At 39.6% G+C, this 19,114-nt stretch overlaps 1 protein-coding gene across 4 annotated transcripts in view; it reads left to right on the top strand.

Annotated features, from left to right (window-relative positions):
• opa1 (OPA1 mitochondrial dynamin like GTPase) overlaps nt 1-19,114 on the top strand; it is a 41,373-nt gene that overhangs the window by 7,270 nt on the left and 14,989 nt on the right. For all 4 annotated transcript variants that reach the window (XM_074668220.1, XM_074668221.1, XM_074668219.1 and 1 more), the window contains 22 exons: nt 1,907-1,960; nt 2,206-2,310; nt 2,456-2,542; nt 2,813-2,926; nt 3,033-3,113; nt 3,202-3,276; nt 3,373-3,444; nt 3,559-3,658; nt 3,794-3,924; nt 4,430-4,502; nt 4,726-4,798; nt 4,880-4,995; nt 5,923-5,987; nt 6,114-6,190; nt 7,976-8,141; nt 8,339-8,491; nt 8,688-8,796; nt 9,091-9,170; nt 9,293-9,433; nt 9,543-9,659; nt 9,760-9,853; nt 10,498-10,608. In XM_074668220.1, coding sequence (XP_074524321.1) covers nt 1,907-1,960; nt 2,206-2,310; nt 2,456-2,542; nt 2,813-2,926; nt 3,033-3,113; nt 3,202-3,276; nt 3,373-3,444; nt 3,559-3,658; nt 3,794-3,924; nt 4,430-4,502; nt 4,726-4,798; nt 4,880-4,995; nt 5,923-5,987; nt 6,114-6,190; nt 7,976-8,141; nt 8,339-8,491; nt 8,688-8,796; nt 9,091-9,170; nt 9,293-9,433; nt 9,543-9,659; nt 9,760-9,853; nt 10,498-10,608 — 2,194 coding nt within the window. The remainder of the gene's footprint in view (nt 1-1,906; nt 1,961-2,205; nt 2,311-2,455; nt 2,543-2,812; nt 2,927-3,032; nt 3,114-3,201; nt 3,277-3,372; nt 3,445-3,558; nt 3,659-3,793; nt 3,925-4,429; nt 4,503-4,725; nt 4,799-4,879; nt 4,996-5,922; nt 5,988-6,113; nt 6,191-7,975; nt 8,142-8,338; nt 8,492-8,687; nt 8,797-9,090; nt 9,171-9,292; nt 9,434-9,542; nt 9,660-9,759; nt 9,854-10,497; nt 10,609-19,114) is intronic.

Raw genomic sequence — 19,114 nt, 5'->3', positions numbered from 1 at the left:
CCTGTCTTACTTGCATAATGTGCCATTTGTGGAAAATTTGGATAAAAGACCTCATAGATACTACACAACTAAACTTAAAGGAGCATATGAATTAAGAGGTTTTTTTTGTAGCCCTCTCCTTAAAGGATAAGTTCGGTTTATACAGCTTTTACATTGTTTATAGAATGAAGTAGAACAAAATACTCACCCAGAAGGCTGTCCTGGTCCAAGCAGTGCTTCGGGAGATATTTAGATCCAAAATCGTGCAGCAGACGTCCGTATAATGGGATCCATCGGGGCATAGACAGCGCCGCTCCTAAAACTGCATTAATCGTCCAAAAACTCATGTTTTTCACCAATATTCCATCATGGTCTGCTCTGGGTTAGTCCTCTGCTGCTGTCTGTGTCACTCCAGACAGAGCTGTGTGGCTGGAATGACTTCTGAACTGACGAAGACTTTGTTTACGTTTGCCCCTCCGTGTATGCGCAGTACTCTCTGTAGAGCTGACTCCACTTCCTCCTTTCTTTGAGCTCGTCATCTGTTAACTCTGGCTCAAAACTGTAATGACACCAATCGTATTCAAAGTTCTCCTCCACAACATCTTCATCAGATAGATATTCCTGCACATGCGCGGAGGGGCAAAAGTAAACAAAGTCTTCATCAGTTCAGAGGTCAGTTCAGAGGTCAGTTCAGCCACACAGTGCTGTCTGGAGTGACACAGACTGCAGCAGAGGACTAACCTAGAGGACTAACCCATGATGGAATATTGGTGAAAAACATGAGCTTTTGGACGATTAATGCAGTTTTAGGAGCGGCGCTGTCTATGCCCCGATGGATCCCACTATACGGACGTCTGCTGCACGATTTTGGATCTTAATATCTCCCAAAGTACTGCTTGGATCAGGAAAGCCTTCCGGGTGAGTATTTTGTTCTACTTCATTCTATAAACAATGTAAAAGCTTCATTAACCAAACTTATCCTTTAAAGCCACGATGTTTGTAACCTTTAAACTGATTAATTTTAGTATAAAAAATAAGGAGATTTATTTCTTTAGTCTGTCTCATTAAATACCCAACGGTGGCCTTCCTTGGTATCGGCCCACACAGTCCTGCAGGTTAGCTAGGATTCTCTTTCTCAGTTGGTGGAGAAGGAACGCATGCACTCTCATAGGAGTTCAGAAGGCACAGTGATGTAGCGCTGTCATGCAAACGGTGGGATAGTCATCAACAGCACTCCATTCATGTTCTGATGCACTGCATGGAGTGGAGTGGCAACCCGCTGCATGGTGTGAGCTGCACATTTTGAAGCTAACTTGAGTGGACCCGAGGTAGGAGCGCTGAGCTCATGAGTAGTTTCGTAATGCCTAAATACATCCAAACAGCACCATTCCAATACACTGTTTTAGAGTAGACTTCTTGACCCTGTTGTGTAGTCCAAAACAGTTTTTGATTAAATAGTTTGGTGTGTGTGTGTGTCTTAAATTCCTTTCTTTTGCTTCAAAATCCCATCTGTCCTTGTAATCTGTCTCCTGCTCTGTCCTGTCTCTCACCCTAATAATAATACTGCAAGTATATCTGACATTTAATCTGCTCAGTCATACAAATCAGATTCTAATGTCTACATGATTCTGTGATTTTCTTCAGGTGTAATTTGTGCTTTTTTGTGACTCAGTAACTTGTTGATCAAGTTGAGAATCATACCTGAATGACTTATGTCTGGCTGAGATCTGATTTATGACCCCGTCTCTCTGATCTTCAACACTGGTTCCCTCTGAGATTCACTGTGCACGAAATCAATCTCTCTGGTGCTCGTGGGATTTTATGCTTGTGAAATTGCCCAGCAGGAGTAACAAAAGGCCTCATTTCCAGATGAGAAAAGAAAGAATTAACTTGTTTTTTGCTGCTCTTTTTCTACTTCAACCTTTAGTCATCGGACAAAGAAAAGATAGACCAGCTTCAAGAAGAGCTGCTCCGTACACAGGTACAGTGGTCTAGTTTGGATTTTTTTGTCAGATCTATTCTTCATTAGTTTAAACAGAAGAGCATATAAATCATCCTGAAATATTTAGAGTTTTTGATATTATCTAGTATTCTTATATGTTTTATTTGTAGTTTTTAATAGATTTTATGCTTCACTATTGTTTAAGATGGTGTTGCCATTGTTTGAGATGTGATGCTAAAGTTGATTGTGTTGTTTTTCGGTGGGTTGTGTTATTTATCTCACAGTTAAAATATCAGCGCATGCTGGAGAGACTGGAGAAGGAGAATAAAGAGTTAAGAAAAGTGGTCCTCCAAAAAGATGATAAGGGGATTCACCAAAGAAAAGTGAAGGTAAGATTCATTGTTATGTTATGCTGCCACAGGGTTGTGTATCATGTTAGTGTTTATCACTGCAGTGATTTTCTGCATATGGTTCATCCTTTCTTGCATTGTCAACATAAACAGAGATGTGAGTAACTGTTGTTCCTTACTCTAGAAATCCCTCATTGACTTGTATTCAGAAGTTCTGGATATCTTGTCCGACTACGATTCCAACTACAACACCCAGGACCACCTGCCCAGAGTAAGGACTCAGACTTGATTTAATGTACATTTTAAAAATGAAACATTATTCAATAAGAACTTTAGCGACACCATCTTATGAGCCCACCGCTTATAATGCATCATGACCACATTTATAATGTATCGAAATCTTTAAACCTTTTACAATTTTCTCAGTACCTGGTAACTTTCCCAAATTTCACCTTCATCTTTCATACTTGATGTGACATTAGGTTCAGTTGTTTCCTTGGTCTTTTTTTCCCTCTAACCTTGTATATATGTTCTTTCTCAGGTGGTTGTTGTTGGAGATCAGAGTGCCGGTAAGACTAGTGTGCTGGAGATGATAGCCCAAGCCAGGATCTTTCCCAGGGGCTCTGGAGAGATGATGACACGCTCCCCTGTCAAGGCATGTGGTACCTCACCAAAAAAAGAAAAGCCCAGAAAAACCTCCCTTGTCTTTTTTTAATAATAGAAAATAAGTTTTATTGATAGTATTCTTCTTATATCTGCAGGTAACACTGAGCGAAGGCCCCCACCATGTCGCTTTGTTCAAGGACAGTGGCCGGGAATTTGACCTTACCAAGGAAGAGGATGTGAGTCTTAAAATGACTGAACAAATATCGTAGTGAACTGTCATATTTTCTTTGTTATATCTGTGCTTACGTTTCCTCTATCCATCAGCTGGCTGCTCTCAGGCATGAGATTGAGCTGAGGATGAGAAAGAGTGTGAAAGAGGGACAGACCGTCAGCTCTGAGGTTGGACATAAAGCTTTCATGTATGCTACTGATAAAGCTTGCACCTATTTACTTCCTCCTTTCATCAAATAATAATGTTTATTTTCCTCACATCAGACAATATCCCTCAGTGTCAAAGGTCCTGGCATCCAACGGATGGTGCTTGTTGACCTACCAGGTGTCATTAGTGTGAGTATGAACTCTAATTGGTAAGGGTGGGGATGAATCCTTGCCAGTTCTGATGGAACTCTGAAGTGACTACACTACAAGTTTTACAATTAAAAAAATCTTTTTCTTTTGAAGACGGTGACCACTGGCATGGCATCAGACACTAAGGAAACAATCTTCAGCATCAGCAAGGCATACATGCAGAATCCAAATGCAATCATCCTCTGTATTCAGGGTAAGCAATAAGCACACTAAATGCAACTGCAGTCTTTGATGTACTAAGCAAAGATTTCCATATGAAAAACTTGTTGACTCGAAGTCATATGCTTTGTAATAATCTCATTCTTGACGTTCCATGTTTCCCCTACAGATGGCAGTGTGGACGCAGAGCGGAGCATTGTCACAGACTTGGTCAGCCAGATGGACCCTCAGGGGAAGAGGACCATATTTGTTCTGACTAAGGTGGATCTGGCTGAGAAGAACCTGGCCAGCCCAAGCAGGGTAAAGCAGCTAATTCCATGTTCACTTTTGTCTTTAAGAAAGTTATTGATAAAAAATAAATAACACTTTTCACTTGTGTCTTTGTTGTGGAGGTCAACAGTTTGCTAATCACTTTTTTTGAAATTTAAAACGTCATAATCATCTCCAGTTTAATTGTATTAAAACTGAAAAAAAAGGTGAGCAAATCCAGCCTAAAGTGCAGGAGCTATATCAGTAGATATATTCTGACCAGTGGATCAGGTGAAGTAAAGCAGCAGCTCCACAAGAGGGAGCCAAGCACTTTGTAATACAGATGCGTCTGAGTAAATCAGAATATTGTGCGTTTTTTTTTTTTTGTTTTGTTTTGTTTTGTTTTTCTAAATTTACTTCAGAAGGTATTAAGGGTTCTAAAATTCCAATTCTTAAAAAAAACTGGTGGAAAACATTGAACTTTTTCAACGTGCTAGGACTCTTAAATGAACTGATTGAGTATAATATGTTGATGTTTGTGTATTTTCTCTTAAAGATTCAGCAAATAGTGGAAGGCAAGCTGTTCCCCATGAAGGCTCTGGGTTACTTTGCCGTCGTGACAGGAAGAGGTAATATGCTGCGTTAGATTTCACATCATATTGTTAAAACTACCAAAACATAATGTTGTGTTTCACTCACAAAGATTATGACACCTGGCAGCTACTTCTAGATTGCTGGTTTTCCCAGAATACAATTCCAATACACATTTCTCCATTGGAAGATTTTCTGTTTGATTCAGTATTAACTGAATAGTAAAAAACTCACCCCTTGTTCTTGGGTCAACTTGTGCAGGAAGCAGCAGCGAAAGCATAGACTCCATTAAAGACTATGAAGAAGACTTCTTCCAGAACTCCAGATTACTAAGGTAAATGAGATGCAATTTCTCAAACTTCCTCCTTAAAACCCTTTTTTTTTTAATTGACTTTGTTTTTCTCTATGCAACTAGGGACGGCATGCTGAAGGCCCACCAGGTGACCACAAAGAACTTGAGTCTGGCTGTCTCTGACTGCTTCTGGAAGATGGTTCGAGAGTCTGTGGAGCAGCAGGCGGATGTCTTCAAAGGTATGAATAGACACAGGGCCAACTTTTTTTCAAAGAAATTTACATCCAAAACATGTTACTGTTCCAGGCATGATCTAAAAGTTTAAGACAGTAAAACTGTATCCATTAACTGCAAAGATGCTAGTTCTCCATACTACCTCACAACCCTGTATTGGTTTTACTCAGCCCACCCTGCCACACTTTTCACGGTCCGGCCTTCCAACTGCAATTAGTCCAGACAATCACAAACCCGTTGCCAACAGTACAGGAGATTTATGGCTTTGAAACTCCAGTTCCCTTAGGTCCATTGTGTGGTGTATCGATCCATATCCCGTCAAATCACACACAGCCGGACTCCATCCTCTGTGCCTGGCGCCCTTGTGGCCCCACAAACCAGCAATTAGCCTAATCTCCACTGTGGATAGGGAGCTATGGAAAGGGACAGCAGGCTTGGTGTGTGTGAGTGTGTGTCTGTGTATACATGAGAATTAAAACAGGCTTTCTTTCCCCGCTCAGGGACCAGTTAAGACAGTGAAAGTGTCCTCAGCCACTTTTATTAAACAATAGGCGCCATTAACAGCCTGAAAGCTGCCTTTATATCATACCATGTTAAAAACAAAGAAGGCCCTGTATGCATCTGCTCACTGCCTGTTGATTAAAGAGAATCACTGTGAGATGGAGCGAAACATTAAAGGTAAAAAAGGACACATGCAAGATATGAGGTTCATTCATGCACTCAAAATGAACGGTTACAAAATGACAGATAACAAAGAACATTTATGAGTAAACTTCAATAAGACAGGTTCAGACTCCAAAGCTTTAGGGGAAATCCATTCACACTTGGTTCACATATTAGTCATTTCAAATAAAAAGCTGTTGATTGTAAAATTCAAAATGTATTGATTGTTGTGTTAAAAATGATGATGTCACTGTCCCTCTTCGCCCCAGCTTCACGCTTTAACCTAGAGACTGAATGGAAGAACAACTATCCTCGTCTGAGAGAGCTGGACAGGGTAAGAAACAAGAATTCATAGAAAGTGTCAGATTTGTGTCATTATAAAAGCATCTGGACAATTAAAGAGTTTTGATAATTCTTTAAAACATGGTAAAATTAATGGTCATAACACTTTTTTTGACAGAATGAGCTCTATGAAAAGGCCAAAAATGAAATATTGGATGAGGTCATAAGTTTGAGTCAAGTGACCCCCCAACACTGGTAAGATTCTTTTTCTTTCTTTCTTTCTTTCTTTCTTTCTTTCTTTCTTTCTTTCTTTCTTTCTTTCTTTCTTTCTTTTCGTTCTTCTTTCCCTCTAACTTCTTTCTGTCTTTCTTTCTTTCTTTCTTTTCTTCTGTCTTTCTTTTCTTCTTTCTTTTTTCTGTCTTTCTGTCTTTTATTCTTTTGGTTCTTCTTTCCTTTTTTTCTTTCTTTCTTTCTTTCTTTCTGTCTTTTATCTTTTCGTTCTTTCTTTCTTTCCTCTTTCTTTCTTTCCTTCTTTCTGTTTTTCTGTCTTATTCTTTTCGTGCTTCTTTCCTTCTTTATTTCTTTCTGTAATTTATTATTTTCTTCTTTCTGTTTTTCTGTCTTTTATTCTTTTCGTGCTTCTTTCCTTCTTTCTGTTTTTCTGTCTTTTATTCTTTTCTAGCTATTTTCCTTCTTTATTTCTTTCTGTCTTTTATTATTTTCTTCTTTCTGTTTTTCTGTCTTTTATTGTTTTCGTTCTTTCTTTTTCTTTCTTTCCTTCTTTCTGTTTTTCTGTCTTTTATTCTTTTCTAGCTATTTTCCTTCTTTATTTCTTTGTCTTTTTTTCTTTTCTTCTTTCTTTCTTTCTGTCTTTTATTCTTTTTCGTTCTTTCTTTTTCTTTCTTTCTTTCTGTCTTTCTGTCTTTTATTCGTTTTGTTCTTCCTTCTTTATTTCTTTCTGTCTTTATTTCCTCCGTTTTTCTTTTTCTTTCTTTCTTTCTTTCGTTACTTGTCCTCCTTGCTTTTAAGAGTAAGACGTTTCACTTATAGTAAATCTTTCTGTAAAAAAAAGTATAGAGAGGTAATTTCTGCAGACTATCAGTCCTCAGGTTTGACACCTTTCCTTACCCAGCAAAGTCATGCATCAAAAATCACAACATAAAAACTGTCAGTGTCATTGTTGATGATGATCTGGTTTGCTTTTGTTGGTGGTAACATGGCCTGTGTATCAGTTTAAAGTAGTTTTTTAGTCAGTCCAGAACTCCTCACGGAAGCTTTAAATAATCATCCAGTCATCAGCGTTCTCTCATTTGAAGATCAAACTCAGGTCTCCTCTGTTTGTACTATGTACATGAAAGTGTGGTTCTGCCTCACTACCAGTGAGGAAAACCTTGATAAATGAGATGTATGCATCGTTTTGTGGTTGTCCCAAGTGTGCGTGCCGTCACTTCTGCCTGATCAATACTATGATGAATGGCCCATGGATGGGAACAGGGGTGGCCCTGTTAGCCAGCCAGCAGCCAGCCAGCACTATTGGAGATAGTCCTTATTGACACTGAGGAGTGCTAGCCTGAACAAAAGGATAGCCTAATGAAATATGAGCGTGTGTTTATGATAAATGACGGCGGCACAACCCCAGCCTCGTCTAACAGGGACTTGGGGAGGGTTTTGTTTCATTGCCACATTTCCACAGAGGGATTTGGTGAGAGGCTAGAGGCTGCTAACAGGGTTAAACTGAAGCTGTATCGGAAACTACAGTCCAAGTGCAGTCCCAGGGGCGCTGATCTCACTGATCTCCCTCCTCACTCATAGTTCATCTCATAAACTTCATCTCTTTCCTAAACTGCTTTGGATGCGTTACAGCTACATTTTTACCAACTCATTTTTATCTCAATTAAGTAATTGCTGTAGTATGACCAGGAATACTTGCCAACGAATCACAGAGAAGCAAAATGACAACAACGAGAGTAACAAGAAAGAAAATAACTTATTTCCCCAAGTTACTGGAAGTTGAGAATGTCTTTTCTCTTTCTTGTTCAGGGAATCTATTTTACAGAAGAAGTTGTGGGAACGTGTTTCCACTCATGTAATTGAGAACATCTACCTGCCCGCTGCTCAAACAATGGACTCGGGTACCTTCAACACCACTGTAGACATCAAGCTCAAGCAGTGGACTGACAAGCAGCTTCCACACAAAGCACTTGAGGTAAAACTGCCTGAATTGTTGGATTGGCTGTTGTGTTATTTTGATTGTTTAAAGGTAAATGTTAAAGATAAAATCAAACCAAATCAAGTGGAAGTAAAACCAGGTACTCTTAGACAGCAGAATTTAAAGATAATTGAAGAAACCATTTATGGTAATATGAGCCTTTTCTTTCCCTGCTATACTTGGCCTGCCATTAGGTTGCCTGGGAGACACTGCAGGAAGAGTTTGCCCGCTTCATGGCTGAGTACAGAGGCAAAGACCAGGACGACATTTTTGACAAGCTGAAGGAGGCTGTGAAAGACGAGAGTATCAAGAGACACAAATGGAACGAGAGGGCCATGGACAGTCTGGTAAACACACAATAAACCCTCACATCCTGGGTGCAAAGATACAGAGAGCACATACAACATGTAATTTATAACTCCCTGCAAAGATGCATCGATACAAATATGCACTGGTGCTAAGAAGTTGTGCATGAGGTGGAGAACTTACTTGGGTTGTTTTGACATTCTGTTCAGCCAATAACAAAGTTTTTTTGTGTCTCAGAGAGTGATCCAACACAATGCCCTAGAAGACAGGTCCATCACAGATAAGCCTCAGTGGGATGCAGCCATCCAGTTCATGGAGGAAACCCTGCAGTCACGCCTCAAAGACAGTATGTTAACCATGTTAGCTTCTTACAGTGAGGCTTAACCATGTGCTATTTCGCCTGTCAAAATGTTTCAAAGCCCTTTGTTGATGTTTTAGCCAATGTTAAGCTGTCCACATAAATACTGTCATGTTATGCAAACATTTAACACTCTCACATCTTGGAGTAAGTTGTTACACATTGCAGAAACATTCAATAGGTAGAGGAGCGCTTGTTTTAAAACGTCAAAACGTAGTCTTTGTTGATTTAATGCAATTATCCTCTCCTGACATCCGGCTTTGCTTTCATTTTTGCTTATAGCTGAGTCCGTTATCAACGACATGGTTGGTCCTGACTGGAAGCAAAGGTGGCTGAACTGGAAGAATCGCACTCCAGAGCAGGTCAGAAATGAACAGAACTCCCAAACATGTGGGTTAGAAGTATGCTGTTTTTTTGAGGTGGTTTGATCTTAAATAATATTCCACCACAAAAACTGCTTTAACGTTTTTTTCTTTCTTTTCAGCACATTCGTAATGAAACAAAAAATGAGCTGGAGCGTCTGCTGAAGCTTCATGATGATCACACAGCCTACCTGGCCAATGACGAGGTCACCACCGTTAGGAAGAATCTGGAGGGACGAGGGGTTGAAGTCGACCCTGTGTTGGTGAGGTCAAAAACATGAAATTTTCCCTGTTTTTTTGTTTTGAACCTGAGACACAGAGTACTGATTAATTTTATTTAATAAATAAAATCTGACTTCCTAACCTTTTCAGATCAAGGACACATGGCATCAGCTGTATCGCAGACATTTCCTGAAAAACGCGCTGTCACACTGTAACCTCTGCAAGAGAGGTTTCTATTACTACCAGAGACACTTTGTTGACTCTGAGGTATGGATGTTAGCAAGTCCTTCTTCTAAACATATCATTCTAAGCCCATTCTGAAGTAAGTGAAAATCTAACGTCATTCCTGCATTTTTTTTCATTCCAGCTGGAGTGCAATGATGTGGTACTGTTCTGGAGGATCCAAAGGATGTTGGTCATCACAGCCAACACTCTGCGACAGCAGCTCACCAACACTGAGGGTAAGTGTTGGGTGTAAGGTGTTGTAACATTAGAACATGTCCAAGGAGAACTTTAAAATTAGGATCCTTTTTGTTAGTTTAAAACGAAATTCATCCATAGTTTGCTTTTACCCACACACTCTTTGAGTCAGCAGTGCTTTACTTGGTGAAGGTTTGACAAATCTCCTGATTTTCATATACTAGGTTCTTCTGTTTAGTAACAGCTTTTATTAGAATTCATCTACAAGTTTGACAGATGATTGCCTGAATTTCTGTGCCCAGCAGTAGATTTTGCTCTAGATGTTTTGATTCCCTTTCTTCAAAACAGATGATCACCATGAATAACCAAATTAAATTGCACACTTGTTTTAATTGTAGTTAACCAATTGGTGGTGTATACTGGCCTGAGCTTTATGATTAGTGCAAATGTGTGTTATACATGTTACCAATAACTGTTCAATAACAAAATCATTTTATTGCCATGCTCAAATACATCTATTTTGAGATTCAACCCCTTTCTCATCCTTCCCAGTGATGGGAAATGTGTTGATCACAGCATTCAGTGAAGACAATGGGAGGAAAAATCTGATGCATTGTTGTTGAATTGGATATTGATTGTTCTGCTTCGTGTATGTGTGTGTTTGTTCCTCCATTTGTCCTCTCAGTGCGTCGGTTGGAGAAAAATGTGAAGGAGGTACTGGATGACTTTGGGGAAGACTTGGAGAAGAAAGGCCAGCTTATCACTGGTCGGCGCGTCCAGCTGGCGGAGGATCTCAGTAAGTCGCTCAAAGACATGGCAGTAGTAAAGTTATTTCCACTCTTAAGTTGAACTGAAATGCCTGCGGCGATTTCAGGAGACAGCGTGAGGAAGAGAAAGGAGCTTGTTGAAGTTGCTTTAGTAAATATACAAGTGGTTGTCATGTGCCTGAAACTTGTCATACGCTTAGTTTCACTCCTCAACTTGCCTGTGAACTTAATGTAGGATATAACTGCTTTTTATAAGACGCCTCAAAAATACCAGTAGGTGGCAGTAGTGCTTAAGGAACTCATAGGGACAAGTGTCTTGTGGCAGTATACATATAGTAAAACATCTAACTGATGGAATAATTCAGGATTAAATGCTGGAGGAGACGATAACACAGTTTACTGGCAATAGAAACTAAGTGAACCAGGCCTGAGCTCACATGTGTATACTACAAAAGTATGACTGACCTTAAACTACACATGCACTTGACCTACTCCGCAGCAAAATCCTTGTCATAGCCCAAGTGATGTAATGTGATGTAATGTAAGTACTAATATGAAGATTAGTGTAAATTATGCTGTGTCAATTAGCCAGGCTGTTCATCTCCCACATTCACACACATGCCCACAAAGACAGATCCTCCTGGTGTCTTATAGACAAGCTCAGACCTGCATGCACTCTGCATTTTGTTCACCAGGTACACACACACTCACACATAGGTTCTGATAATAGTCTCTTTGATTCTGCTAATAAATCTCAATCATTCAATCAATTGATATTTTTTCACCTGGCACCAGTTTAAAACAAATGTTATCTAAAGACACTTTTGAAAAAGAGCGGGTTTAGACCAAACTCTGTTATATTTTTCTCAGAGACCAAACTTCAAGAAAGATAAGATCCTATCTTGACTCATCATAATCATACAAAGCATTTCACAAGTAGCAGTGGCAAAGAAAAACTTCTTTAACAGCCAGACTCATGTCATATGAGGAAAGAGGGATTCAGGGAGATGCAGAAAGGGATGGACAGAGTCAGATAGGAACAACAGCTCATGTAGAGTGATGCTTACAGTTCTGATAATGCCATCAGTGTATGTACCTTTCATAGGAACAGCAATTTACTGTCTGTTAATATTTATGGCAGTTAAAGGAAAAGACTTAAGTAAAGTAAGTATCTGCTGTTTTGGTGGAGTACCATGTTCTTTTAAGTTTTAGATACAGTTGTTGTAGCTCACAGGTTCATCATCATACCTTAGTCCTAGCCTCTGTCGACTAGTTGTCACCTGAGGGGAGAAACTGGATAAGATACTAGAGCCCGACCGATATGGGATTTTTGGGGCCGATGCGGATACAGTATCCGATATATCGACCGATATCCAATATATGGGCTGAGATATATAATAAATTCATTAATATACACAGGATATATACTGTATATGAACAAAAATTATTATAATACCCACATGATTCAAGAACAAATTAAAACAAGGAACTTAAATCATAAAACTGTCAACATAAGAACTGTCGTGTAAACCAATGATAAATAAGAACAGGCTGTAAAGACAATAATAAAAAAAAGAAGTCAAACTGTAAACACCTTAAATAAATAAGTCAAACTTTAAACACAGTAAGTAGAAAAAAAGTGAAACTGTAAAAACACAATGAACAACTTACACAACGTTTACTGCTGTATTATACTCTTACATTAGATAATGGTGGACGTGTGAATTAACAGTAGCATTTATCTCTGTTTATCTCTCAAAAAAGCAACTTTTGCTACATTAAAACGTCGTTCCATAGTCTTACATTAGATAATGGTGGATGGAGGGGGCGGGCACTCGGGCAGTGTGCAGCCCAAACACACAGACACACAGGAACAGGAGTGACAGAATCTCTGTGGAGCAAATTTTTTTATAATCAGCTACATTTTGGCCGATGTTGATTAATCGGTGACAGGCATAATCGGCCTGATTAATCGGCTGGGCTCTATAAGAAACCCATGGCATCTTCAACGAACTGATCAGACTGAGAGGGATCAATTCTGTTATGAGCTTTTGTTTTTGTAGACAAAGCAGATAGCTGTAATCTCTTCTTTGAACTTAGCCACAGCATCATCAGGCACACTCGTAGTTAGCGCATTCGTATTAGGTGGAATAAAGTGCGATAGAGAAGATCAAAGTTATGGAAAAGGGATCTGATAAAAGAGGATATCTTCAGAAGACTGATAAGTTGTCAGTCATAAAACCATGTGCTAGAACAAGTTTGTGCAATCAAAACATTCAGGAGGCTTGTTTACACCAAGTGTGAGGCCAATCAATCTAAGTTATTGCATGACAGCAAGGCTCAGGCTACTATCAATATGAATGACCGCATAGCTATTGAAGTCACTGACAATAATTATCTTACCTATCCTTGAAACTAGATTTGATTGAATTTTTTATCTAAACTCTGAGAGCTGCAAAGTACAGGGCAATATGTGACATACAATAGATTATATTCACTCTATGTAAGTTTTAAAGACCTTGTTGGGGGTTGTGGACAGATATTTGGTCATTTTTACCTGAAGCCTACTGTTAACAAACAAAGGTAACACAGGTTGACCCGTCTCTAGCAGGTCTTACTCAGTAAAACTTTTCTGATATATAAAAGTCAATATTCACACAGCAGCACACAAAGCTTGTTCCCATTGCAGACTCCCTGAATGATGCACAAACATGTTAACAGATCCAATCATCATAATAACCAACACAATTTCAATTTCATTGGTCCACCCACCCAAAGAGAAAACACACACACCTTAAATTATCTTTTCGCTCTGTTACTACTGGTGCAAACATAGATCATGTGTGAACAGGATACAAACTGTATAGCATATTTAAGCAAACAAACAAATTTCATCAAGCAGAGAAAGAACAGTTTAAAAAGGTGAGAGGATGCATAGGGTAGACTGACAGTCTACACACATTAACACAACACTTCACAGGAAGCGTCTCTTTACCTCCCTGCATTGGATTCCCTTTTTTTTTTCTCCATGAGACTAAAGGAGAGGGGAGAGCACACACTCTGAGCACTTTCTCCATTCCACACACTGTCAGGAATGCTCAGACCTGCCTGACCTTGCAAATCCTATGAGGCAAGTTAATTCCAAACTTTCTCAAACAGGCATGACATCCCCACTTCCACCATCACAGACTCCACTCTTTGATAAATGTGGGAAGGCATTTTGAATTTTGTCATGGGATCTACTGGGTAGAAAAACACCTGGGCATGCACTACAAACCCTCTTAACAGCTCATTGGGTCAGGCCTGGGAACAATAGAAGTCATAACTGAAATACAGAGTTTGAAGTAGAAAAACTTCCATTGTGGCTTGTGCAAATTATTGAGTTTGCTGTAAAAACATCATTATGTCTTAAACAAATTTGATTTTTCTCTTGAGTAAACTTTTTATCTATTTTTACATTTTATGAGATAGGACAGCAGAAAAGAGACAGGAAATGTAGGAAGTAGAAAGTGGTGGAAGGCATCAACGTCTACATAAATGGAACTAGATATGACTTGAATTGTACAAATGTAAGGAAGTAATTACTTTGAATGAGTTTTTGCTGACGACTGTGAGCAGCATTTTTCCTGGTCTGCGTCTGGCTGGATACTTTTTGTTGCATGTTAATTAATGTGTCCTTTCTGGCTCATTTCCTGTCTGACTTCCCAGTTTAAATCAAAAATACTCACACCACTCATTTTAACTTGACATTACAATATGATGCAAATATACTGCCCAGCATGCCCATATCACTTAGAGCTAATTTTATGCTGAAGTCAGACTTAACTTCGCCTCCTACCCAGAAAATGTATGTTTCAAAGTTTAAGCTTTGTCAGTCTGTCAGTTTGAGTTGGTGGGTGAGTTGAGGATCTGGGTCATTAGTTTTCTGACACTTTGCAAAGGCCTTTCAGGGTAATGCAGGCTAGACCCATGTGTGGGTGTGGGTATGTGGGTCCACCAGTCTAGACTGAACTGTGATGGCTGGCTGATGGGCAGACTTGAAAATGTGCCTTGGAGCACAAAATGAGGCAAGTTCCGAAGGTTCAAAAGTGTGTGAGACAAAAATTTTCTACCACTGAGTTGTATATGAAGTGTGCATTGGCACATGCGTTTACTGCAATAAGCTGCTGTATCAACAGTTAGGTTGACCCGGTATCAGAATTCTTATATCTACTACTACACCAGTAAAAATCAAACTAGAAAGCACTTAGAGAGCTCAGACCTCCGCCATGCATATTGTGATTGTCACACAACACTTAAGTCCTACTTTGATGTTATAGTCCCTTTCAGCAGACTGTCTGCTACAATTTGGTGTTAGTTGCAGGTTTGTACGACGATTTGTTACCTGACAGTGTTGTAATTATGATGACCCAGTACATATGTCAGTATCCAGAATATTGCCAGGATCTAGATCGTACTTTTACATCTGTCAGAAATTATGATGACTTTGTCTTGTATTGTTTTGCAAAGAAATCAGACTATTTATCGTGGAGTTATATACACATATGGTGAAAATTAGAGATAGCCCGATATGGATTTTTCCAGGTTGATACCGATTATTTTCAGTCAAGGAGGCCGATAACCGATATTTGAAGCAGATATTAATTAGCTGTCAAAGTGCAAGTATTGGTGTCAAAATTTTGAACAATAGAAACTCCAACACTTAACTTCATTCAAATACCTTTAAGCATGAGTTTATTCAACAGCTCCCAGGCTCAGCAGCATGTTTTATAAAGTTAAATGAAAACTTATAAAAATAAATAGCTCAAGTTTTCTACAGTAAATAAAGTTTTCCAAAATTTCAATATAACTGTAATAACTGCACTGCTGATTGGCTGTTTCCCAAGCAATGGCTCTGCTTGTAACCAATCAGATGGTACTGTGGGTGAGAGAGCCGCAACAATGCAGTTTTAAATTTGTTTCTCAGCGGCCATCGGATTTAAAAAAATGCCCAGCCGTTTTGCATCAAAATGCCAAATATCAGCCTGGCTGATAATCGGTCTATCCCTTGTGAAAATGGCCCTATCTCACAATGATAAAAAAAAAATCCTGGATCCAGACGGTGATCCAGACCAGGTCCAGATATTAATCACTTCTTAGTTAACCCATTTTGAACATTTCCTTAAAATTTCATCAAGATCTGTTTGTTACTTTTTGATTTATGTTGTTCACCGACAAACAAACCGACAAACTCTACCAAAAACAAAACCTCCTTGGCGTAGGTAATGATATCTGTTTGCAGTCTGCACTCCCAGGAACTGAAATCAGTCACAATACACCAAATTCTTAAGTAATGCACAACAGTAATTTAGTTTTTGTGCAACACATTTTGAAAGGTAGACCCTATTGTCAAAGCAGAATCTCTGCATCTTCACCTCCATAACACCTTTTCTGACCAGCCATGCAATATTCTACAACTCAAAATTCCATTTGCAGTTGTCTGCCAATGTGGTAGTCTTATTTTATTCATTATTAAGGTGTCTTTATGATTATTTTTTTATCAATTTGTGCTGTTAACTCACTAACTAAGATCACCTTAGGCCTAAAATATGACCTGACCCCAAAAGGTTAGGTGTGCTAATGGCACAGGCTGTTTGGGCTAGCAAGCTTTCTGTTTATGTCTCTTTGGATGTTTGTGAGTCTGTTGTGTTTGCAAAATTCTGTCCAGCTCCACCTGATCGTCTCTGTCCCTCTGCCTCTTTCTCTCAATCTTTCTACCTCTCATATTCTCTCCATCTCTCTCTGTCTCTGTCTCTTTTTGTCCCTCTGTCTGTGAACCCACCTTCACCTGACAGCCTTTAGGAAACAGGAGGGAAAAGAGGAGGGAAAAGAGGGGGCAGATAGGTGTTGGGAGAAAGGATAAACACGCTTAACAAAGACAGAAATGTGTTCCCAGGGGCACTGTGTTGTAAAGCTCTGTTTGCCCAAACCCGCAGGCTGGGTGCTCAGGTTACAATCACAGGTCAGGTGTGTATGCGTCAGTGAGTAAGCAATGAGTAACACAATGTACATTGTAAAAAGGTGTGTGTGTGTCTGGCAGCGTGTGCCAGACCAGCTGAATGGTTCAGAGCTGTCTCTGGAGCACAGCCCAGGTCTAATGTTTTGTCACAGTCACTTCCAAAGAGAGACCACTGGGATGACACTTGGTGGCTTCTTTGCCCCTCATAGAAAAGTAGAAAATATAAGGTATGTGTTTGTTGTGATAAAAAAGGAAACTGTTTGATTTCATCGAGCAACTCAGAATCACTACTGGTACTTATTTTGATGTTTTGTATGACACATTTAATATCATCAGCAGAAGATCAGCACACATGAACATAAATCATTCCCAAGTTAAGACAGTTATAATAATAACACATTTATAACTTGTATAACATTTGTAATAATATTTATGCTGAAGGGGTTTATATGCAGTATAAATCAGTCTTTAAGGTGATCTGATCTGCACAGCTTAGTGCGGCTAAATGACACACCTACGCCCCCTTCCACGGTCCTTTTCAGGCGGAAATTTCCACGCCGCACACACTCAAAAAATTCCTAACCTGTCGCACGGAGACACGCGATCAAGATGACGGACGATCAAGATGACGGAAGTGGTCAAGGTGCGGAAATGCAGGCATCTGAATGACTCCTTAGACATAGATCACCGTGTTCATCGATCGATAAATAATTAATGGCGTTAAATTGCAGCCACTCTCGCCAGAGAAGAGGAATCAGTTAAAAGAACCTGGAAAAATCTCCGGGACAGATATGTCAATGTGTTGTAAACAAAGTCAAACTTCTTCGACTCTTATTTAGTGCTCTGGTAGACGTATGTTTGTGATACATCGCCCCCTGCAGTTTGGGAATGGACACTAACAGATGCTGCACGAGGTGTCAAAAAGCATGAAAGCCTCACGTGGATCTCGTGCATCTCATGAATCTCTGAACCCATTTGTGACATAAGTGATTTCATGGTCCCAGATACACACAGGCAAGTATAGTTTCTTCAAATCTAATCACGTAAAAATTCACAATATGAACAAAACAAAACTCTGCATCTCTATGATTCAGACAGTATATTGTATCAGTGTATTCAGATTCTCTGAATCAATGGATCACCATCAGGGGCCAAAAACACTCATCAGGACATCCCAAAGGAAAATCCATCCTCCTTTATTGGATAATTGAACAGAATCATTAAAACGAGTACAAAGGATTCATTCAATGATGTGATCTCCACATGACATATAGAAAACTATTTTATATAATTTCAGTGACGCAACTCAGGTCACTCACCAGATCTTCCTGGTTTAAGGTATGTTATTATCATGACTGACATTTATGAGCACCTGCTCTCCACGCAACCTCTCACAGTAACTTCACTACTGTTATTGTTGGTGTCGATGCAAAAATATGCATTAAAATAGGGATATCAGCTTTGAGGCTGTTGGAGGGTTAAGGAATTGAAGGTGTCAACAGAATGTGCTCTCGAGCTCAGTGATAATGTGTGAAGTGTTTGCATGTTTGCACATGCTGTTACTTTCTCCTTTTCCTTTCTCTGGTGTGGAAGCAGAATACAATAAAGCTCTGGTTGTCTGGGCTTGCTCACCGGAATGCCCTCTCAGCCTCACGCTCACTTCATTTCCTTTCATCTCCTCCCCCTCCTCCTCATCCTCCTTCTTTGAGCAGCTTCCTCCTGTGTGATTAGTGAGGAGGAGTTCTGCTCTGTAGAGGATGACGTATCTTCTTAAGGTGTTATGTGCACATGCGGCTGTTTTTCAGATGAGAGGGAGTCATACTTTATCAGGACACCGCTGTGGCTCCTGGACCTTACAGCTGGTTCATGTTGTCTGAATGGCATTGAAAGGGAGTGCAGGGAATGAGGCTGAACGTGCTCTGGTCTTTTCACCTCTGCACCGTTGTGTAAGGCCATTCTACACTTAACTATGGAAGTATCATTAACCCTTATCATTACACAATGATATGATGATGATGATGTCTTAAGTTAGGAACTCCGATTGCTTTTAAAAATCCACATTCTGTTCCAGCAAATGCTTTTTCTGAAAATTGACAACAACAACATTTGTGCTACTAAAACTATGAGTGCACCTTTCCTACACCCCTTCCATTTTCTAACCCCAGCCTCAGGCCTGCCATAGTGGTTATTGCACTAGAACGCTGGCCAGCTTTGCATTTTACATGAACAAATACTGCAGCCAGAGAAGACAGTTATGCTTGCTTGAAGATTTACTATATGTAGCTCAGTGTTTACCCTGCTGGCTAACATTTTTGTTTGCTCTGTCAGCTGACCATCATACTGTTGTTGCAGTTGAATGACAGATCAAACTTAATTTCACCAGCACTTGTAGCCCGTAGTGTTAGCAGTGATGTAATTTAATGTAGTGTACTCAGTATGGCTTTTACTGTTTCATTCCTGTCCATTACCCAACCCCTGAACATGAATAAGAACTAACCAAACTTAATGTTTTAACCTGAACCTGTTTTTTGTAAAGA

Source organism: Halichoeres trimaculatus, unplaced genomic scaffold (genome assembly GCF_033239565.1).
Source record: "Halichoeres trimaculatus isolate MK-OKI-2021-1 unplaced genomic scaffold, fHalTri1.1 fHalTri1_scaffold_4, whole genome shotgun sequence".
Lineage (NCBI taxonomy): Eukaryota > Metazoa > Chordata > Actinopteri > Labriformes > Labridae > Halichoeres > Halichoeres trimaculatus.
The sequence above is the reverse complement of the archived record's forward strand: the minus strand, read 5'-3'. Positions and strand labels throughout refer to the sequence as shown.